The following is a 23,958-nucleotide window of genomic DNA, read 5'->3' as shown; positions in this document are numbered from 1 at the left end:
ATACATTTTTTTAAGAGTAAGATATTACCAGCAACCTTCAGGTGTTCTTCCCTGGTTTCTGCTTTTAGTGACCCCCAGGATACCAAATGATGCATCACTTCTTTATTTTGTACTCACACAGCGAGTCTTGACAAACTGTTACTGGGAAAAATGTTCCACAGAAACACACATGAGACCAGAAGACAGCCCCAACACTCTTCACACCATAAGCTGAAAGATTCACTGTGGTACCAGGGGATGCACTTGGGCACTGAGGGAAGGATGTTGGCTAGAGACAGGACTCCTCTGGACTTAAGCAAAATTGTGCTGGATCTGAAAACACTTTTTAGGAGGCTACACTGATACTGCAGTCAAATTTTCAACAGGAGTGCTGGTAGAAATATTCAAACTGACCTAAGTTCAACATGAGTTGGAAAACCTACCCAGGAACCTGGCTGAATACTGATCACTCCCAGGTCATTAATATAATGAACTGTTAGTAATGGCTGCACTAGATTGTTTAAATGATTCTGCATTAAATCATTCCCAGCTAATGTGCTCTATTTGATACTCTCTGAAGCAGACATGGTTTCTGCAAATGTAGTAGCCCCCAGTGGATTTCTGTTCCTTGAACCCAGTTAATCTTTTAATACCATGAGGATTTCACCTCCTTTAATTTGTTTTGAACCTGCCTAATGTGTTGGCCCCTCAATCTGCAATGGCCATTCAGATGGAAACTGCCCACACAGGAAAGGCTTGAATTATAGACAGTCCCAAGGTATCCATCATAAAACACGTGTATTTTAAAAATTTTGGACAAAATAACAGGAGAGTAGAAATGAAATTATACTGACCTGAGGTGTGTCTGCAGCAGTGGGAAGCCTTGTTTTGAGTCTGGCATCAAGGAATCCGCCAGGGGGAGGTATTTTATTTGGGATGTTGTTGTAATAGGGATGCTCTGGTGCCTCGTTATCTTCCTCCGTCCATGGGTCCTCAAAACTCTGCATCCTATAAGGAAGAGAGTGCTTTCTTTTGCCTCTCGCTTGTAATGCACTTACGGACACTTTCAGCAGGTTAAGACTGCCTGTCAGGGGATCACTACTGCATATTGCATACACACTTCAGCTACCACTGTAAGTCAGGAAGCAATGATGGATCATGTGGCAAATTTTCTCTGTTTGGACAAACTGACATAAACCTCCTTTGCAATGGACCAAATTATTTATATTGAGAATAGTATGTTTGAATTTGGCTTTAAAGACCATTCTAAACTGCACTAACAAACTTTATCTAACCTTAAAATAGCACTTGTAATGTTATGACTTGATTGATTTGACAAGTCTCTAAATCTTTGTCTTTAGTAATGACTGCTCTGTCACCAATGTAATTCTGCAAGAACCTCACAAATTCACATCAAGAGATGTGAATATTGCATTCTTCCAGATTAGGATAGTAGTACTGTATATTCCCTATACACCTGTTTTTGCTCTGATATAAGAAATTATAGGTGGTAAAAGTTCACTAGGGTTTCTACTAATGTTAGTAAGCACATAGCAATCCATGTCTCTAAAGAAAATAGAATCCTATATCCCAGCCTTTTGAAATATACAAGGAGAGTTTGTATCCTCCAGATATCAGTGCAGTCAAACCTCACTGCAATACATCACATTCCTAGAAACATCACCCTAATATAAGAAATACTGAAATATCATTAGTCATTTTAGAATCCCAGCAGTCTGACCTACTCCATCTAAGCTGACACAACTGCTATGACAGTAATGAGGAAATGCCACAAATAACAATCATTCTTGGCCATCCATCTCTGCCTACTAACTACAACACAGAACACATGAACATTTAACATCATTGTAAAATCTATATTTATCCTATCTTTGACTACTTCTTTCATGTTCATTAGGTTTTGCTAATACAGCAGAGATCCTTTTTAAGTATTCAAAGTCCTGTCTGTGCCAAGCAACATTGTCCTAATTTTATCAAGTAAATTGAAAGCTATTGCACTTACCTATCAGATAAAGTAGGTGTCTTAGAGGGGCATTGCATGTACTGCTTAAATCGAAGCTCGAATGCTTGCCCTATGGTGCTGATGACATCCTGGGCCAGGCCATCACAGCATTCCAGTATATGACAAGCTAAATGAAAAGGATTGGCACATGCAAATCACTGTTTATGTCATGGTGGGATGCAATGACCTATGACAAAACACCTACATGTCAAGCTTAGTTGCTCTATTAGTGATGTGCTCATTTCAGTAAAACCCGATTCTGATACAGTGAGTTTCAGGCAATCACAAGTTTTTAAAGGGTATACAAAATTGGACTGATGTGTAACTGCTATAGACAAGGTCACAAATTGTGCCACTATTTTAACAAGTCCATGAACAGAAAAAAACTCATAAAATTTCACTTATTATTACCTGAATGCAATATATTATGTAAGAATTCTAAGCTTTAAATTGAAATTACAAAAATATTAATAGATGGTAATAACAACAAAAGCTTTGTTTTTCTCAGTTTAATTACTTTACTGTTATGTCTAATCCCCCCAAGTCCACAAGCTTCTCTCTTCTCCCAGATTACAGTCTGAGGGAGGAGCAGTGTCCACAGATACTTTCTAGATAATGAGCCCTGATCTTATTCCAGGAATATGGAAGTTGGTACCTTTTCCTGCTTGTTTGCATGGAGACACTCCTAGCAAACTGCGGGGCTGCTGAAGAGTCCAGAGCCCACAACCTGATTAGTTCCAGCTCTTCCCCATGTGCAGCTTCTCTACACCCACTGTAGCAGTAAAGGGGGAGGGCAGCAACACAAGCTCTCCTCCTATAAAGACTAAGAAGCCTTTATCAGCTTTCTAAGCAGACAAATCTGTCCTGGTTTTAAATCAGAGAATGGCTTGGAGGTCTCATCACATGTGAAAACACAAAGAGGTGAACTTGTGAAGAGCTTACTCAACATTGCAGCAGCACTGATGGGTGCTAAGGGGTGGAAGGTAAAGATCTCAATGAACAGCATCTCAGTGATATACAGAGAAGCCCAGGTGAGTTAATTTTCCACACTCAGAGCTGGACAAGCATATTGTATACTGGCTATAGTCTGGATTTCAAATTAGTTCTTTTCCAGGTCCTGCCACAGAAAAGTGGGTTCTTGCTTAAAGTTACTGATTTGCTCATCCCTGATTGTTTTAATAACCTGAATATAAACTCTTCAGCTGAAAAACTACATTTTAGTACACGCCCAGTGTCCAACTCACAGGAACCAAGTGTATTGGATGCCAGTGTACTACAAACAAGGGTTGATCGTGACATTTCGTTAAAGCAATACAGGGAGACTACATAGGCTCAGTTTATGGGTTATGACTTTAGTTTATGGTTTATACCTTTTTCAGAGGCTGAAATATTGGATAGACTTCTAAAGAGGCCAAAATAAAGGGTCAAAATAAAGAAACCTGAACATGTGCTAGTATGGAATGTCTGCTGTCTCTTCTGCAGCAGCAGCAGCACCTCATTCAGCCTGAGAGGGCACCAGTCACAGTGCCAAACAGATACAGTGGTGTTCTCTGCTCACCTTAGAGCATCTGCTGTGCCAACCAGCAAGCTGAAATGCTTTGTCCAGTTACATGTTGAAAGTGGATTCAGAAAACAAAAACAGGACCTCCATGTGTCCAAAGATGGAGGCAGACATCCCTGACTAGCAGTGAGGTGTTGGTTTTTTTGGGGTTTTTTTTATGCCCTCTGCAACACTGCTATTGGCATTGAACAATCTGCCCTCATGGAAGGTTAACATTTATCTCTGAAAACATGGAGCAAAAGTAGTTAGGCCAAACAAAGCTAAAATGTTTGCACTCTATAACTAGAGTGCAAATTTAAGGAGGCGATATCGCTCATTGCTAAACCTTTCTGGAGCTGAAATGAAGCATGAGTCATTAAGTAGTTTCAGTAGGTGACATAATGAGTAACCTGTTTCCTTGGATACGTGAATGGACTTTCAGCAGGTAGGAGATATGCTTCTTATAAAAGGTTTGGCTCACACAGAGATGATTTCTTGTGAATGTTACAGCAGAAAATAGACAGCCTTGAGCTTGCTAGATCCAGAATGCAAAGCACAAAGACAGCTTTTCCATCCTTGTGAAGAAATGAGTCTAATATGCAAGCTATACTACAGCATTGGTGGTAGGGTAGCATCAGTAACAGCAGCAGTGACATTTTTGCTAGATACGGATGTAAGGACAGATTCCCTTTTAAAGTAATTTGCAGACAACACAAAGAATGACAGAATGGCAAGTGATGGTGAAAGATGGCAATTCAGGTCCCTTGGTAAATTAGACCCTTTTAAAGAATGTGTTTTAATACAGGTGACATACAAAGTCACTGATCTGCAAACCAGTGATGTATACAGATGAGTGGGGGAAGCACCCATGGGAAAGCCATAATGCTGAAGGTTTAAAGATCACAGCATGAAAGAATTTCGCACAAGGTAACAGTGCTTTCACTGCAGCAAAAAGGGCTTAGAAGGAACCAGCTGATGACGAGGACAAAAGGAAGGAAAAATAGGAAGGTGCAGTCTCTACTGTAGTTGCAGTCCCTGTTATGCAGGTATCATATAGCTTTTTAAAGGGAAAATGAAGGAAGAAGGTAGAGAAATTATCTGAAGAATGGAGGATTTGCACTGCAGCTGGAATGCTACAGTCAATCTTTGTATAAAGAAAACTAAGAAATTACTTGACCTGAATACACCAAAGGAAAACAACAAAATAGGTGCACAGATGACTTCTCAGTCTAGGATAGCCTAGCTCAATAAGGAACAGTCACAGGAAGCTAAGGATGTAAGATAGAAGGAACATAGTACAGCAAGAACATAGTGCAGAAGTAACACAACAGAAGACAGAGCACAGGGCTCCTCTGAACCCTACAGAGCAAATATCTGGGCTACAGTGCTAGTCCCTGCTCTGACTGAGATCTCAGAACAACTAAATCAGTCTTGGGTTTAGCAGAAGTGTACGGCTAAAGCAGGTGGGCTGGAAAGCAGCTCTGCATCGTGCATTCCACAGTCTGACACTGGAGCCTCTCCAACAGGGGACACGTGATGTTATAACGGAAAAAGCATTGCAAAAAATGGGACTATTCCATACCTCCCACTCCCTTTAAGGTTTCTAGGCATTTCACTTCGTGAAATATGCTTAGTGCAGATATTGCTTATGAGGAAATACCCTCAAGTCTGGACATCTCTGCACATGGACACAGCAGATTCTTCAGGTATCATTAAAGATTACTACATATGGAAGCTACTGGGTCTATTGTGCCAATGGCAAAGTGGGCAGCTGAGGGTTTGCAGGATTGGCATTTTGGAGTTAAAGTGAACTCTCCAGAAATCCTGTTAGAAGTACTTAATGTCATTTTTTGGGGGGAGAGTCTGTTCTTCTCTCTCTATGACCTATGAATTGTAAATAGATTCTCTGGTACATTACAAAACATTTTGTATGTTGCATTAAGACTTAGTGAATACAATTGACAAGCAGGTCCCTGTCCCTGACCGATTGCTACTAAAGCAATACGACCTTGAATAAAACTTTACTGAAAGAGAGAATTACATCAAGCTGGCTGTAAAGCTAGTTATTTGATAAAGAATCTGATTCTGCCAGGAAGACTTAGGCATGTACTGGGAAGACCTAACAGATACAGCTGCCTCATCAGATGACTGTATCAGAAGACTGCCTAGCTCTTGCACAGTGACTGGGGGTAGGGAACACTTGGCTGTTGCCTAGAAGCTCACACAGCCACCTAAGGCAAGTGTTTGATTTCCGAGATGAAGAGAATCAAAGTGATGTTTGGGTATGAACTAGTGGGAAGACCTATTTATTCAAAGAGAAAGAAACTGCTGCTTCTTATTGCTACGCAATCTTTCCATGGCTCTGTCAGAGGCCATCCTTTGATTGGGCTGCATGCTACATTTATGTTTTCCAGGAGGGAGGTGAGGCATGGGGGTGGAATCTGACCTAAACCATGAATAACTAGTGTTCCTCAAAGGAAAAACAGACTTAAAATAGGTATTTATAACTTACCTCTACGATTAACAGAATCCTTAGCTACATATGCAATATAGTCTGAAGTATCCTGTCAAAAAATTAAGATACCTACAGTGAATGAAAAACATATTTGCACTGATTACAGCAAAAGATCACAGTCCACAGTAGGTACAGTCCTGTGGGCAGAGCCACAAATGACATATTTTTCTTTACAGATACATATTACTTAAGCCCCATATAGAAGTTTATGGGTTTTGGTACTCATGACATCACTTTCCTTTTTACAGAATGTTATCTAATCCAGCAGAATTTTAAAATCTCTTCTATCAATTAAACAAACTCAGTATGATTTGGCCCAGGCCTCATTTAGGAGGGAATAGAATTACAAGTACTTATCTTCAAACTACCCAGAGATTTTTGGTTCATAACATGAATAATCATCTGGTTCTGTGGCAGAAAGAGTGGGAGTAACAGCACTGCTCCTCAGAAATACTGAGCAATGGCATTTATTCATGTGTGACAAGCAGGTGTTTACTTTACTGACTGCAGTGCCACATGGCACAGAGGTGCTCAGCCGCTGCTTGGCCCTGACAAGCAGTGTCCCTGCACAGCCTCCCCCAGCCCTTAGGCTGCTCCCTGACACGCCTTTTGCCACATGCCTGGTGAATTTTCTGGCAAGAGCACACAGATATCTTCTTGTGGGAGCCTTTTCTTCCTCTGCTGCCACCCCAATGTTCCTGTGCACAAATGGTGCAGACTTCTATTATTACGCAGATGAAACAGAAACACCTGGGTTTCTGGGAAACACTTAGGCCTGATGATAAATCTGAAAAATGCCATATTGCCTTGATGTAATCAGGAAGTCCTGGTTAGACCTAGTATTTCCTGACATGCCTGGCTAGTCAGGTATGCTAAACCCAAGGGATATACAGGATACATTACAGCTGGCTGTGTAAATCTACCCAAAGCCTTTTCAGGTGACTGATCCAAGATCGTTGCCAATTATGCCGAGGTCTAATGTCCTAATAAACATCAGTCTTCAGTTAAAAGATAGAGTTCTTTAGCGTGGCTTTTTGTAGTGCAAGCACACACCACCAGCAACCACCCAAAACAAATCACTGTACAGAATGTCTACACAATTTCCTTCCTGAGGAGAGAGCAAGGGACATGATGAAGCACAGTCATGGGTTCTGGTGACAGATGTGTAACCATGTCACATAATGCATCGTTGGAAGGCACTCAGACACAGCAGCAGCGAGGTTGGTCTGTTAAAAAAGCATAGCCCTACCATTTTGTTTGTAATTTCTTACACATCCTGTGGCACAGTGTCTGGGCAGTGACTACAGTGGAAATAAGGATGCATATCAACAAGTAAGGGGAAAACAAAGGTAACTCTGTCTATAATAGCAAATAACACAGAGCCCTCGTCTCACTGTACTAGTTTCTCACAGCATGCTCTGAAAATCTCTGAGGGACCAGCACATGCTTGGCAACAATCCCAAGAGACCACTACAAGGGAAGAGAGTGAATGTGTGGGTGCAAATTGCACTGTGTTATTTATTTCAGGGCCAGAAAGACTAGAAAATGGGCTACAGATCAATTTATTTACTACTTTAGGCATAGCTAATGGATACATTTATGCCTGAGTAAATCATAGGTCTCATAGCCAGTGTGGGTGTGACAGTCTGAAAACACCTACTCCTTATTTCATTTAAAGCTCTGAGATTCAAGCTGACTAAGAGAAACAATTAAGGACCTAAGGTGGGCACGTTTCAGTTGTGGCTAAGTTAGAAGACCCTCATCCAAAAACTATACAGGACTTGGCTGATGCAACAAAGTGATCCTTGACATTCAAGGACTGGAAACAAGTATGAATGAGATATAATTTTAAACCTAAAGACATTGCATTGTGGTGTTAAAATTTGGAGATATTGCTGAAACTGAAAGACTACTGCCTTCAGGGACCTCTGAGAAACCTGCCTTATTAGACTTGATTTATTAGACTTTATGACATCCTCCACTCCAAAATTTCAGCAGATATCTACAAAAAACAGATGTCTTCTCTGGCAGCCTGGAAACAGCCACCTGAAATTACTGTGGAGCAAAATTGTTTAGAGTATCATAGGAGTGGCTGAAGAGAACTAAAGCAGATTGAGAACACAGCCCTAGAAGTGAAATAAAAATGGTTCTGAAATGGCACGTAAAAGAATTTGGTATAGAGATTTTTAAGCTCCCATATTCTGACACAGCCAGAAACCGACTCATTGCAAAGGGGACTATTGCAAAAATATATATTCAAACCTTTCTCCAGGACTGTGGAACACTTCTCAAGGGGTTATATTTTGAATAATATAATTAAGGGTAAGAGAGTGGGAGGAAGGTTGTAACCCTAACTGCTATGACAAATGGGAGACAGATATCCAGAGCAGAAATATTGAGCGGATAAAAAAGTGAGAGTAGTCTCACCTCCTAATAAACCAAACTCTAAAATAACTTCAAAATAAGGGAATCACTTCCTGAAGAAACATGGGCACATATCTAGCTTCTAGGTCACTATGGCCTTTCTCCAACCTGTTTAAAAGTTATCTAAAGAGATAAATTTATGGTCTGGAAGCCAGCTGTGGTTGGGAGATGCAGTTCGGTGGTGGAAGTCCACTGCCAAGTAGAAATCATAAAGGGCTGATGAAAGTTATATCTAGATGACTCTCTGATGAGTAAATAAAGCTATGAGCTGTGAGCTAAATCACATCCTTGCATTTTGTCATCTTCTACACGTACCCAGGACAAAGGAACTAGCTGCTTTTTGTTTTTGAGTTAAAATTGTTTCTTACTAGGCCAGAGATAAGCTTGTAGATAAACATTAGATACTCATACCTACTTTCTTCCTCCCAACACCAGAATTAATCCATGCAGTAGTCTTATTGGGAACACAAGTTCATAGTTTCACTGTACCTTGTAGACTCCCTTGCACCATGCAATTTTATTTCTCTGGTAGCTCACTGGCTCAGTAGTGAGATTTTATCTCTCCAAAACGTTTGGATGAGCTTGTTTACTCCAAATCCAGAACTCTACTGCTGTTCCTCTCCTCTTTCCTGGTAAATCATTTTATCAGTGGGCAGTGTGAAGTGGTGTTTCCAGGACCTAGCATTTGGGATGGCAGATGGGCAGCAAAGAATCTTCTTATGGAGGCAGGGAACTGTGCTAATCACTCCTCTGCCCACTTCAGGAATTGTTCATTTACAGCATGCATTGCAATCTGTTGTGTTTCCAAGCTGCTGTTGATCCATTTTTTATTCCCCAAATTATTGTGATATTGTGTCCTTTTATTTTCTGCAATTGTACTGAGCTCAGCAAAGCTATACTAAGACTAGAATTTGTCTTTATGTTTTCTGACAAAAACATAATGAGCAGAGAAAGCACCAAACATCTTCACCTTAACAGAATTGAACTGAGAGAATTATTTCACAAAGCAGGCTAGAAATTTACTTACTTGTAGTACATGACTGATATAGGACAGATAATCACATGGTAGAGAAAAAGGTGTTTATTCAATTAATCTAAGTTTAAAAGCTTTCAAACCTCTAAGAGGTGAGCACTCTCACTAATTTATAAATTTCCCCTTGCTTCCTGAGTGGCAAATACTTTTGAAGTCCATTTACTAATATACCTTTAGATAAACGGTTACAAAAATAATGAAAAACACAGTAAGTAGGAATCTGCCCTTTGATCTAAATGAAAACAAAAATTTGTAGGTGTATCTAAAAGCTTTGCAAAACAGGAAAGAAAGAGCTGTGCTTTTCCTGAAAGTTTGTCTTCAAGCTGCATGACTGTAACAAATATACCTGCAGGCAGAATTTAGCACAGTCTTCTCAATTCACACTTACAGTTGAGGAGAAAATAAAAAAAAAAAAAGAAAAAGAAAAGCATACATAACTATAAATGCTATAAATATAGCTGCAACATATTCTATTACTGTAAAAAGTGCAAGATAAATAATAGGATAAAAATCCATACAATGCCCATATAACTATTCTACATTTCTCTGAAAAACAAAGCCCTGCTTATCAGTTACTGTATGAATGCTTACAGCCCCTTAATAATTTTTGTTACAGTCATTCAAAGGGGAGGATCCATGAACGCCTGTCAGCCATTCCCCTCAAAGAGAGCTTGATGGCAACAATCAAGAAAAATTCATGAAAGAAGAAACAGGAGCCATGGTGGTTGTATTTTTCTTTCAGTGAGATATGCTTTACATTTTGTCACACAGCCCTCGTAAAGCAGTTTCTATGTGGGAGAAGGCTTTACAGAAATGCTTACCGGGTCACCTCCAGATGCAAAGGAGATAGATTGCATATGGTGATTTGCTATGATCTGTATGGATCAGAAAGAATAAGTGTGAGTCAGATGGGTTTCTTACAGTTTGCAATTCTGATTTCTGGTTTTTGCTTTAGGCTGGTGAAAATCCGAAATCAAGATCAAAATTACCTACAAGGATTTCAAAGAGTAGCATGATAATATAAACAAACTTAAGGATAAAATTAGTATTCTGGTGTTCTTTAAAATGTAACAGGACACTGCAAGCTTGCTAAATATACTCAGATCTCTAGTAAATCATACAGACCTGTTGGAGAGTGTCTTTGGAGAAATTTTAATCTGCTAATACTTACTTTCTTTATTACAGATAACGATGAATGAAACAAAAGGTCCTATTCATTAAACCATTTTTCTGCCGAAGCCACTTCTGGTGAAATCAATGAAACCAAAAAATGCCAACCTCTACAGCAGGTAAGGCTCCTAACATTGCATCCAACACCTACGGTGTCATTGTATGCTTCAAACATCAACATGTTTACAATATGCAAACAGAATTTTGAATCTAGCTGCAGTGTAGCATTGTGGACAAATTCACAGGCACACTCCAGGGCATTTGAAATTCAAATTGCTTATGTACGATTTGAACTAATATGATATTTCTCTGGGAAAAGACAATTTGTCCTGAACCTCTTATAAAAGCAGAACATGTCTACTATTCTGAGAATCAACTTACAAAATCTTTCAATAATGAAATCATGTAACAACCAAGAAAGAAAAGGTCATTTGAAAGAAATTTTCTCTTGATATTTGAGCCACAGAAGCCATGCCAAGGAATTCATCTGGGCCATTGTTAAGTGCTTCAGAGCACCTGACAATAGGAATTAGGATCTTGATTCTTCACTTTGGAGAGGGAACCACATAAGAAAAACCATTCTGGAAAAAAAAATGGGCTAGAAAAATATTATTTGTGCTGTTTCCCCTAACCTGCTTCTTAAAGACCTGAACTATCAGCTACCTTCATTAGAAAGAAAAAAGTCTGATAGAAGTTTCTCTGGATCTTGCTGCTTCACTAAGTCAGCAAGAGGTGACTACTATTTGTAATGATTCTTTTATATAAAGAGCACTTCAATTTCAATAGCCCTGCTTGTCCCACAACAGCCTCCAAAGATGTGGTTAGTTTTTAAGTGTGCACTTGTAAATTAGTGTTCTGCTACTCAGCAGTGAGGATTTCTTTCTCTTTTCTCCCTTATAGAATATATAGTACATATATGCATTCTATCTATACATATAGAATGTAGATTATCCTAACAGTAGAACTGAAGTAGTAAAGTTCTGTTATGCAATTTCATACTATCACTATCTTGACTTGTGCAAATAACCTAATAATTTATTTCAGCATGTAAAAGAAAAATTATTTAATATTGTCACTAAACTATTTTTTTCCCAAATTTTAAGGAAGTTGAAAGGTGCTTAAAATCATTAGTTTAGGTCAGGCTTTTTTTTAATTCCACAGCTAATTTAGTCTGAAGTAGGGGTATTCCCCACCTCACCTCTACCCATATCAAAATACTGAAAAAAGATACAACGAACTATTAATGCCTTGCATTGCTTGAAACACAAAAATTCACTAATGTCAGCATACAGTTAAGAAACCTTTTAATCTACACCAACCTTCATTTTAAAGAAACAGGCAAAACAGAATCATGCTCCATTCATCACTGGTTAATATGTTCACAGAACTGTTGTGCAGGGGTACATGCAATTGCTTTCCTTCTACCACAAGGGCCAACAATCCTGACTTGTCTTTTCTTTCCTTCAAGATCTGCCGGGAAAAGGATGCTACTACAGAAGTTTGCAGCCATCCTCCTGTGTGGGGCCTCAAAGGGCAAAGCTGCTAGGCCATGCTTATCTCCAAATCAAATCCTTGGCATGATCAAGAAACAGGGGAGGCTGCAGCCAGGCTACGGATCTCTGAGAAACCAGACATTTCCCAGGCCTGCAGCACCCAGAGGTGTCTACTTCAAAAAGAATGATATAAGCGTAAGATGAACAGTTTTGTTAATTCAGAGAAAACATGTAGAGGATGACACTTTGAAATAAATGATTTTAACTTCATTTCTGCCCTGCCATTGGCTACTGACAAGCAAGCTGACTTTCAAGGTTTGGCACTTCCTTAGTAGAGCTAACTAACATTGAGTTCTTATGCTTCTGATGGGGAGTAAGTGTCCTTATGAAAAGCACTGCTCTGTATATTCCATAATAAGGCTACAGGCTACTGCAGCCAGTCATGGTCCTGCTCCCCCAGTCTCAGTGCTCACTGCAGAGGATTGTGATGCTTTCTAAATAAGCATAAGAATGAAGATATATGAATGAAAACATAGTAACGAACAGTAAGCTTTTTAATAAACAATTGTATATATGGTTTTTTTCTTATTTTTAACGCTGAGGCCCCAAAGGACAGTCGGAATTTTACTTTTTTTCTCTCTGTCTGTATCTGGGCAGAAAGTTGCATGCCCTAATGCAATATGTGGTTCACAGCAAATAGCACAGCAGTGACTACACATATCTGTCTGCTTCCTTTTTATATACACCCTGAGCAAAGATTTTTCTCATTTCATACATCATTCACAAACCACTGCAGTGATTCCCCAAAGTCTGTCTGTATCTTCAGCACAGCAAAGAAGAAATTAGCTACTTTAAAAAGGCTGCCTTGTCTCTCTAAAAGTCTGGCCTTTCATTGCACTGCAAAATCCCTGAGGTTGTATTTTTGGCAGCGCCTTAGTAACAGTTTGCCCTTAAATAATCTAAATGGGAAGAAAACAACAAAATTGAGGGTGCACATTCAGTATTTTAGTTGTTGCTCCAAGCACACCCCTTTTATGACTCTGAAAGTTTTTCATTTTATTCAATAAGAACTCCCACAACCAGATAATGGTATTTCACATCACAGGTCTTGTAAGAGCGAAACCAATCTACCTGAAACATGACAAGAAGAAAATAATTTATTAAAGTTGTGTTGAATAGTGAAATAAACTGACTTCCACTGTGATTATATTTTGGGTTCATTCATTTTATGACATTATTGAGGAATAATAACTGAGTATTTGGCAGACAGCAAATAATTGTGCAGCAGGCTGTTCATCAAAAGCCTCACAAGTTAATACAGAAGTTACACTCACCTGTTTTGTATCAGGATTCATTAGATTTAAGCTGCTGGTGGAGATATTCAACATTATGCTCATTCCTGCAAACTGAAGATTGCTCTTTCCCAAGATGCTAGAAAGGACTTTGCTTGGTGGCTGTGAGGAGGGGGGGAAAAAGCAGATTTTTGTTCTTTGATTTTTTTTTTTTTTTTTTGAATGACCTTCATTGTATGCAGGGTTAGTGGTGATCTTAAAGGCTTCTAAGAATTTTATGACTTTTCAAAGATCATTGAATTGCAACAGCTGTTTTCCTCTGGAAATTATTTCTCATTTATACTACTACTACTACAACTACTACTACTGTTGCTATTAATAATAAGAATAATAACCATAGCCAAGAAATTCTTCATCTACTCTTGACCAAAAAAATAAATAGGGGTTTTGTCAGACAGCACCAGTGTCACTTCACCCAGGGACCAAGTAAGGTAACGAAGATGAACGCCTTCAATCCGTATCTTAAAATGACGATGTGCTTGTTCTATAAAAATAGCTTCAACTCTTTAAATTTTCTGTTTGCTCTACATCTACTGACTGTTCTACCCCTTGCCACATGGAAAGTGGGACTCCAGTGATACCAATGGAATGCTCACAAAATGGGATACAGAGTATTATGGACTAGATGATCTCTAAAGGTTCCTTTCAACACCAACCATTCTATGACTTTGCTTGTAGACTTGAGAGTAGGTAAAAGCCAGATATAGATAAATAAAACCTCTTTGTGCTGGGGTAAAAGATGCATCTAAAGATCGTCAGATAATAAGTCTAAGACTGTAATACAGGGGATGTAACAGTATTGATGACTTTTATAGGCATTTCACCAGCTCTTAGGAGGTATTGCAGCTATAGAAGTTATGCTGTCAAAGCAAAATTCATAAACTTTACACCTTTGACTTCATGGGGAACCACATAGCTGCTTGAGAGCAGCTGCATCATTCAAGCAACCAAAGCCTGTGAAAAATAAGGCTGCCCAGCAGTAACAGACCAAGCCCTTTAACTTGCTCTGCTTGCACTGGTGAATAGTCATGCTAGTTATTAGGGTATAAACAATGACTGCAGACAGTGTTCTTCTGCCATTATATCTGCACTTGTCCTAAGCTGCCTGCAAGCTTGGATGGTTTTGTTCCTAGCAGGATAGAAACACTTGAGCTTCTGTAGTCCTGCAAGTTTACATACATTCAATTTTATCTACTTTCCCTTCTGTTTAACTGATTAAAAATACACTTACATACTGTTCCTATGGACCATGTGTTGTGCTATTTCAACCCTTTCATGTTACAGAGCTAATACTTCGTTAACTTCATTCTTGAACAAATTCTTTTGAATATTCTTGTATCCTCTCTTTCCTTAATCCTTCATGATTCCCTTAATGATTCATGCCTAAGGATCACCTATCCACAGTGCAGGTAAAGTGAGAAAATTTGGCTTCAGGAAGTACCTGTCACCTAAACCAAATTAATATGCCACTTGTGGCAGAAACATTATGAATGTACAGAGCAGCAAAAGACATATCTTTGACATTTATCTGAAATTCTGTTGCTCTTTTCAATAACTTATAAGTCACATTACTTTTAAAACCTGTAATACAGCAAGATGTCTCACTAGGCGCTTGGAACTCTGTTTAACTTTTCAGCTACATTTCGTGTCATTTTGCTTTCCAAGAAGAAAGATACTTTTGTCTTAACTTTCAAATTTAAAATGAAAAGCTGGAGAACCAAGAAGTGACAATGAGATAAATTTGGTGGAGGTGAAGCCATAGCTTTAATTTCTGAGACAATTTCCAATTACATTGTGACACATGTTGTCACATATGAACTGATTTTACCAGGATGTGGTTCTCCATTGCCAACAAGTGGCTTTTCATTGCGTTCATTTCTGCTGAGATTCTGCCTAGATGGTGGAGCAGCTGGGAAAGCAGGCAGACCTTTTGCTTCACCTGCGGATTCTCCTCGTGTGCCCAAGAACACACACAAGGGCTATAATTAACTGTTTTCTATGCTTCTCCCCTCAGAGATAGCATCACATCCCAGCTTTGCTAGCAGGCCTCTGGAAGAGACTGTTGAGAGCCATCAGTGCAGGAGCTGAGCCAAGGCTTCCTCCTCTCCCTTTATGAAGACTCTAACTCCCAGCACACAAATGAAAATAAAAGCATGGTAATAATGATGTCAGGTACACACTGGACTCACCATCAGCACTGGGCACTGAAGCATTTATGGAAAAAGCAGAGGGACAAAGGATCACCTCATATGCCCTTTCCATCAGTGATTACCATACTCATTAGATGACATCAGTATATGTATCTTCAAGAACAAATCTAGTCACTTTCAAAACTATATATGTTTTGGGTTTCAACTATATCTTCCAGCACCTATTTTCATAATTTACTCATGAATTTTATGAAAAGGCATCCCATTTGTTGGTTTTAACTCTTCCACCTGCAATCTACAAAAGAAAGAAAGTAAAAGGAGGAGGTTTCTATGGAAGGAACATAGAGGCACAATCTTCATCCTAGATGTACTTATATTTCCAGATGTGTACAAAAGCAGATCCTGACGAAAAGGGCAAGTGATAACATACAGTGAGTAAAAACAGCCAATACTTTAAATGATTAATCATCTGCAATTCTCAAAGCTGCCTTAAAGTCACCTGCCTGCTGTGCCTGGTCTCCATTGTGTTGTACAGAGAAAATACAGTCAACTTGACTACAAGAAAAAGAAATACCTTTCGTTTCTTGAAGGCTCTTTTGGCACCAGGCATGGCTTCACAAACACGACTGATTGCTTCCCTGAAGAGACAGAAAAAGCTTTATGGCAAAAGAATGTGTGGGTTTCTTCATTACACTTGAAATGTACTAGAGAGAACAGTTTCAGCTATATTTCTGTGCACAAGTGAGGATAGTTAGTAGGTCAGTTAGATTTCCTCTAAAAAGGAAAATGTTTCCTCACACTATTAAAAAGACCTTTTCTCACTATAAATTAGAATATTGCTCATAATACCATCTTTCCAGTCTCACTTTTGTACATTGCTTCACACCTTCTTTAAAAAAAAGTGTTTCTTTAATGTGAGAGTTAGAAAACATAATTCTTCTTACTACTATATTATGCACTTTTCCAGTCAGAGCAAAACCACCAGGATTAAGATAGTATCACAACCCTAAAATACTTTTGGTAATATGTACATTCTACACAGTACATGGGATGTACAACATTTTAATTTATACTATATCAATACAGTCTGAGTAGTTTATTAGTGACCTAACATTTATATTATAGGGAAAAATCATTGCCCAAAACAATATTTTATTTCAGATTTTAACATTGCTTCATTCTTCCCACTGCACCCAGGTTGACTGAAATAAATGTATGTCCAAAACTGATTTGAATCTTTACCCTTTCATAGAAGAGAAACTCTACATCACAAAAACTCTTGAAATCACACTTCTCCAAACAATTCTTACAGTTCATTTCAGTAATTTAACAATTTATTATCTGAATGTTCATCCTGGTCAGTGTTTAAAATTTGCTCCTGTACACACAAATGCCTTCCCTGTGACCACTAGGTACAAGGCTTGAATAGGCTTGTCCCACGGCAAGACAGAATGATTTCAAAGGAATGAGCAAAGGTGACTCCCAACCTTGTTTAACTATTTTTTATATGTATTGAAATTAACAGCACATTATATTTAGAGCCAAAACCATGCAAGTAACACATACTTTATGCAAAAACCCCCAAAACTCAAAACCTAACCAACTGACCAACCAACCAGTCAACCAAAAAAAAACAGACCAGAAAGCAAAAGAATGGGAAACAATGAACTACAAGACAAAGAACAGCCAAAATAATCAAAACCTTGAAACGTCATCTAGATAAAGACATAAATTATATCAACTTTATGCCATATGCTATATATTTCAACTACACACAGGATCAACAAGTGAGTCAGGAGAACAATGACATACATGCGTATCAGCATTCAACTTATAATGGCTCAGCAAATGCAATAGATTGTATCAGATGGCAATCAGTAACTGATATATAGTCATGCCTTGTGCACTCTTAGCTTGGACCCAATTCAAAGCTGGAATCACCTGAAAGAATCACGTTTTGTTGGTTTGGGGGATGGGTGGGTGGGGGAATGGAGCACACCTTGAAGCAGGTTTACAGTCCTGCCATTTTGAAGAAGTGTGAGATTTATAGCAAGAGATGGTTAAAAAATCTTTCAAGCACACTGTCTTTTCCTCAGGTCTAGAGGAGATGTGGTTTGTTCCGTAACATGTCTTATGCCTTTTTTTTCCCCCACCTACATCTGTTTATTCAATAAAATTGCCTCTCACTACAAACCCTGCCTTGCATATACACCCAGACCATTACAGCTACAATACCCCATCTCACAGTTCAGGACCTGTATTTAGTTCTCACCTTCACTTTTTTTTTTTACTCCAAACAAGTGTCTTAGTTAAAGAAATTGCTAGATTTTCTTACAGAGCAAGTAGAAAGCAGTTGGTTTAAAAGAACATGTCTGATGCATCTTAGAAATAAAGCACAGCAAGCATCACACAGTGATCACCATAATACTGAGACAAGAGTTACTCCTGAAAATGTAACCGGGGAAAAGTAAATAGTACAACTCTCAAAAGAAAAATTCACTAAAAATGCTTTTCTTTGACCCAAGATAAACAAGCACACAACATCTTTTACAGAGTCATCCTTTCTGGCTACTGAGCGAAAACTTGTGGTTTCCCATCTCTTTCTTCTGCTGAAACAAATCCTTTGGAGGTAGTAGAATGGGAAGTTCAAGCCAGTGGCAGTCTGCAGCCCACTTCACTCTTTCAGACCCATGCCTCTTGCTTCACCAGGTGTGTCTTAGTTTCCCAGGCATTTTGACTGCAAGTTGCTCTCACAGAGACATCATCAACACTTGTCACCTCTTTGTCTCTTCCAGTGGCTCAACAGGTACATTGAGATACCTCATAGGTTTTGCCTCTCACAGAAGGGACTTGCATTTCTGAGATATGTGCTTGAGGGATAAATTAGTCTAAAATTTCCTTTCTCTTCCTATTTGCCCTCGTCATCTTCTCTCTCTCGGGGCAGCATGGAATTTACAGAAAGACAAGGGGATTTTCAGGTCACTGCACTCAACAAAAATGTGTGCAATCTTGTTATTTTTCTAGGGCAGAGTTGGATCTTGTAGCAGGTTTGCTGCTACATCTCCTATCTGCCAGCACCTGATAACCAGACATTAAAATGTGTTACTCAATAGATTAATCTGATTCAAGGACCAAGGATCAACCTCAAGTTGATCAAAACTGGAACTTGAGATAGGAGAGGAAATAACTAGGTGAAAGGTCTGAAGCCCAAGGCAAGGCTTCACAAGGCAGCCTTGACTACTCCTTGCATGCCCCATCTTGGCAGAGCACAGAAGACTTAAAAAGAAAAAAAAAACCTAACAAACAAAAAAACCAACCAACAAAAGAAAAAAACAACACCACCAAAAACAACCAACAAAACACCCCCGCTACTACACAAACAAACAAACAAAAAACCAACTAGGCTACACGTCCTCTCACTCCATAAGAAAGCACTATACAATTTCAAGCTGTCTTCCTTTTGGTAAAATATCTTGGTTTTACATAACTCAGTGTTCCCAAATACTGTGGGAAGACTGGGAGTCTTTTGGTTTTGAACCTCTGTGAATACTAAATGTATTCAAGCAACTGCAAGGCTCACGTTAACAATGCTTTTAGTGAAAATGGTGGGAACTTCAGAAAACATATTCATAGAGCAATTCTGTGTAATCAAGGTCAGAGTGTCCTGGCAGCAACTCTTTGCATGCCTGCAACAGAAGGCACAGTACTTTTCCTGTGTGGGAGTTAAGGAGTCTAAAAGCAGTATTTGAAGAAAATAAGAAGAATAAGGACAACTGAACATCTGTCAATATGCATTTTATCCAAGGGCCACCAAGATGTTTAGAGGGATGAAGCACCTTTCCTATGAGGAGAGGCTGAGAGAATTGGGATTGTTCAACTTTGAGAAGTGAAGACTTTAGACTGAATTAATATGGTCTGCAGCAGCTGAAGGGAACCTACAAGAAAGGTGAAGAGAGATTTTTACAAGAGCATTTAGTGATTAGATGGGGAGAATGGCTTCAGACTGAAACTGTAAGTTTAGATGAGATATTAGGAAGAAACTCTCCATTGTGAGGAAGGTGAAGCACTGGAATAGGTTTTTGACAGAAACTGTGGATGCCCCAGCCCTGGAAGTGTTCAGGGCCAGGTTGCATGGGCAATTTGGATGGGCAGATTGCTTACAGATTGCTGTGAGCAATCTGGTACAGTGATAGGTATCCCTGCCCATGGCAGGGGATTGGAACTGAATGGTCTTTATGGCCCCTTCCAACCCAAACCATTCTATGATTCTGTGACAGCTCCCCAGACAGCCTAGTGATGTGGCAAGTATGGCCTAAAGACTTCTTTTCAGCTTGCACTGCTAGGAAAGACAGGGTAGACATAACCTTTTTTTTTAGCAAATCAAATTTGAAAATGCCTCAGCAGCACAAACACCTGATCTACAAATCAAGCCCAGGACCAGGTATTGCTGCTAGGCTGAGCATGCCATCATCTGACTTGTGCATGGAAGCACTTGCCTAAGGAAGGCAAAAACAAAAGTTCTGTATATATCTGCATGGCTAAATATTGCACAGTTTGGAAAAGTTGGATGTGATTACATTCACTTCCTTTCTAATAAGAAAATAATTTGACACAGACACACATTACACCTTTCTAAGCCACATCCTGCTTCATTAGCTAGGCTCAGATAAAAATCAGTGCAGAGTTATGCCGATGTCTTGTAAAATTAGTTACTGTGCTGTCTGCAGTAAGGACCACATGCTGAGTTCCAAATCTCCCCGAGAGTATTTTCTGCTTTGCAGATGGTCATACTGTGGAGTCATTTTCTTGGCACAAAACATGTTGCATATTTTGAATATAATTCCAGTATTCAAGTGCATTGAGTAAAAAGATCTGATTTTTCTGAGGTTGACCTATACTGCTTTAAAGTGGTTTGACATCTGAGAAAATAAAAAGGACATTTTACATTGCCATTTAGTTCCATTAAAAAGGCTAATGCCCTGGTATCATTCATAGCTTTAGTGATATTTTATTCTGTTATACAATGTAGTCCACTCAGGAAGTTCAAATGTGTTCCTCTATGAAACATCATCACATGAAAAGACCCTCAATTTTTGATTGTGCTGTTCCTGTTATTAATTAATATGATTTAATTTATTAAACCCCAGAATTCTGGAATTCATATTTCAGGGAAATTACATACACATAGAAAAAGCACAGATTTTCCCAGCATATTTGGAAAAAGTAAAACCATCTCAAATAATGAGATGAGAAAATGTGAGTCTGAAAGGTTTTGTATCAAAATATTTAAAACCTACTAATACTCACTTGTTAAGATATTCTAGTGTCCTGTAGTTCCTGAGTTTACTTTTCCCCACCTCAAAAGCTTAGAACTTCACAGGTTGAAAAACAGACAGCAGAAGACTGACTTTCTAAATGGAAGAACTTTCAGAAGGTTCCCAGTTATTTTCTAACAGTACTAAGTTCCTGTCAATTTTAATCATTACCAAGTATTGTGCCATTATTTACTGAGAAGAAACAAAGTCTGTACCAAGTTTCAAAATAACTTGCTTCTGAGAAAATAATTTAAATAAAAAGAAACAGAGACCAACAATATATTTTTAGAAGTCTGTTTAATAACGGATATATTTTTTGTTCATTTGCAAAACAGGCAAAATGAGCATGTGCTGTCTGAAGTAGCACAGGGGACATTCACAACCTCTGAAGACTAAACCAGTATTTGACAGCAGATTGACCATGTCTGGAGGATGCAAGGCTGAAGAAGTAGCTAAGGAGAATGAATCAAGGTTATGGAAAGAAATGGAAGGCTAACTGTGGTGAAGATTCTACTGCCATGAATCCAGAGTACCGTGCAGCAGCACCCCGGCGGGGAAACTCCCACAGAAACTGGTGCAGAGACCAAGACATGCCATGTGTTACCATCCTGACTGAAGTGAAGCCTGTCTTCATGGGAAACCTGGAAGAAAACTTTTGTGGAACAAGGTGGCATCAAGAAGATGCGTCAAACAAGCTGATGTCTCTTGTAGAGGAAGGAGACGATAACTCTTCTTTTTCCTTTTGTCAGCTCCCAGTTCTGTTTCTTCAAATGGAGTTTTCTCAAATGTAGAAAATCTAAAAGCAGAAAATGAAAGGAAGCTGGCCAACTTAATTTTTGGTTTACTGAATAACTTTATACACTCAAGTGACTGGCTTTGAAAACCATGTCATTAAATACGCAGTATGCAATCTATCTAATGATAGTTATTCTTATGCTCCTGCATCTTCAGTGTGAGACTTCCATTAATCTCCTAAGAGAAACCAATGCAGTTTGAAGGACACTTTGGTTTCATTGGCAAAGAAACTCTTTATCCATTGACATGCTCAGTGCTCTGTTCTCAGTATTTACAGATGACATAACTTTTTAAGGAATGTTTTATACAATTTCTGTACAATTTATACTTTCTTCCATAACATGCAAGTAAGTTTCAGAAAACTCAGTTTCATTCTCAGTAACATTGAAATCTACTTGATCTTGATGATTTCTTCCAATACAAAAGTTCTGAATAATGGTCTTATTTTAAAAAATGTAGAGTGAAACTTGGTTATCCTACTAGCACAACTTAACTATATCTCTTAACTCTGCATGCATATACAGCTTTGTTGAACATAAAGTAAGGGCATATAAAACCTTAGTTTTGAATGTACAGCTACAAAACCTTCCTTATAGTCAACCTTCTAACTGTCAAGAATATAGTCAATGACACCAAAAATACCTAACAAAAAGTACTTTAAGGTTTACATGTGCTAAGTAGCTCAATCCCTTAGCATCTTTTATGACTTTCAGGCTTTTTTCCACTCAGACTGGTCTCTAGCTACTGTCCTGGTCAGAGAAATGAAGAAAGAAATTAAAACTGTCTTCTGTTGCTAAATCAGGTTCATAGTAATCTCCAAACTGGTCCCAGCCTCAGGTCATTTACTAAAGTATTTTCTCTCAAAGAGTAGATATTAGCAGATATATCAAAGGCAGACACAGGAAACTTTACAGAAGTAGAGTGAAAACATTTAGCCTAACAAATATTTTTCTCTAATGCCTAACTGACTTCATGTTTAAAGGAAGACTTTGGAAAAGTATCTTACACAGAGCTCTCTCTGTGTCAGATAGATGACACTTTATAAATATCTGGGCTGTGTTTGCCAAAAAGGACCGTTCAGCATTGATGAACTGTCTTGTGTGACTGCACATGTCATGAGAACACCACACACAAATTCCTTATGCCATCAATTATTTGTGTAATCAAGCTGCCAGGTGCTGTTAGCAGAAATTGAGAGTGTTTTGGTTTCCAGATTTCTGCCATTTGTTAGCTTTGTACTGCACATGAAGACCACTCTGCTTTAGATCCTGGATCTGCAGACCAATGAGGAGTCATCATCTCTCTGAAAATCCAGGATACAGTGACATCCGTCACTGCTTCCCTGACTATTTGGCTTCCAACTTTCCATCCTCCAAGAGGCTCCTTGTTTTCTTACAAAGGCACATGGACTTGGGGAGTTCAATTAATTGCTCTCATTCTGGCTTGGCATTACCATATATTAGTAAAATTATTCCAAATATTAGGTAACAATTTACTGCATTGAAAAGGAAAGATTCCAGTCTTAGGCACGCAAAAACCTACCCCATTCTATTCTACCCTATTCTACCTCATTTCTGTGCTAATAACAGCTTAACTAGCAAGTGTAAATTATTCTCAAACTATCAAGCACTATAGCTGCCATTGTCCTGCTCAGAGGTATGCTGTACAAATTATAAGGATGTCGCCATCCGCTTTTGAGACTTCTGAACCAAGTAGCAGCTAGCACATCATGCTTCCCAGAGCTTTGACAGTGAAGTGACTGTGCCAACCTCTTCCTGCAACTGCAAATGGTCTATGAGTTCCGCCATCTCCTAACGCCACCCCACACTCAGAGTTCACACGGAAGAAGGCAGAGACAAAACACCTTAACTTAACTCACCTTTAAGCATGACAGCATGTTAAGGAGGACGCTGAATACAGAACTCATTGCAGATAACAGATTACCTATTTGCCTTCAAGAATCACAGGAGACACATTCTTGCTTTGCAATGTCTTTTTTTGCAATGTCTTCCACCCTTTTCTTCAGTGATGCTTGCTGACAATTTCTGCAAACAACAAAGATATAGGTGAAACACTACATCAACTAAACTGTTTCATATTGTTTAGCATTGGACTCAAATACAGCTCTAACATTTGGATTTCCACCATCTCTCCTCCAGGGATATTGCC

General features: G+C 38.9%; 1 protein-coding gene across 8 annotated transcripts in view; it reads right to left on the bottom strand.

Annotated features, from left to right (window-relative positions):
• Positions 1 to 23,958, bottom strand: part of SHC3 (SHC adaptor protein 3) — a 53,293-nt gene that overhangs the window by 6,988 nt on the left and 22,347 nt on the right. For 7 of the 8 annotated variants that reach the window (XM_030258550.4, XM_041711401.2, XM_030258549.4 and 4 more), the window contains 6 exons: positions 16,254 to 16,317; positions 13,512 to 13,631; positions 10,336 to 10,389; positions 6,055 to 6,106; positions 2,003 to 2,129; positions 834 to 987 (listed from right to left, as the gene is read on the bottom strand). In XM_030258550.4, the coding sequence (XP_030114410.2) occupies positions 834 to 987; positions 2,003 to 2,129; positions 6,055 to 6,106; positions 10,336 to 10,389; positions 13,512 to 13,631; positions 16,254 to 16,317 (571 nt within the window). The remainder of the gene's footprint in view (positions 1 to 833; positions 988 to 2,002; positions 2,130 to 6,054; positions 6,107 to 10,335; positions 10,390 to 13,511; positions 13,632 to 16,253; positions 16,318 to 23,958) is intronic. The other variant, XM_041711400.2, reaches the window with a different exon arrangement.

Source organism: Taeniopygia guttata, chromosome Z (genome assembly GCF_048771995.1).
Source record: "Taeniopygia guttata chromosome Z, bTaeGut7.mat, whole genome shotgun sequence".
NCBI lineage: Eukaryota > Metazoa > Chordata > Aves > Passeriformes > Estrildidae > Taeniopygia > Taeniopygia guttata.
The sequence above is the reverse complement of the archived record's forward strand: the minus strand, read 5'-3'. Positions and strand labels throughout refer to the sequence as shown.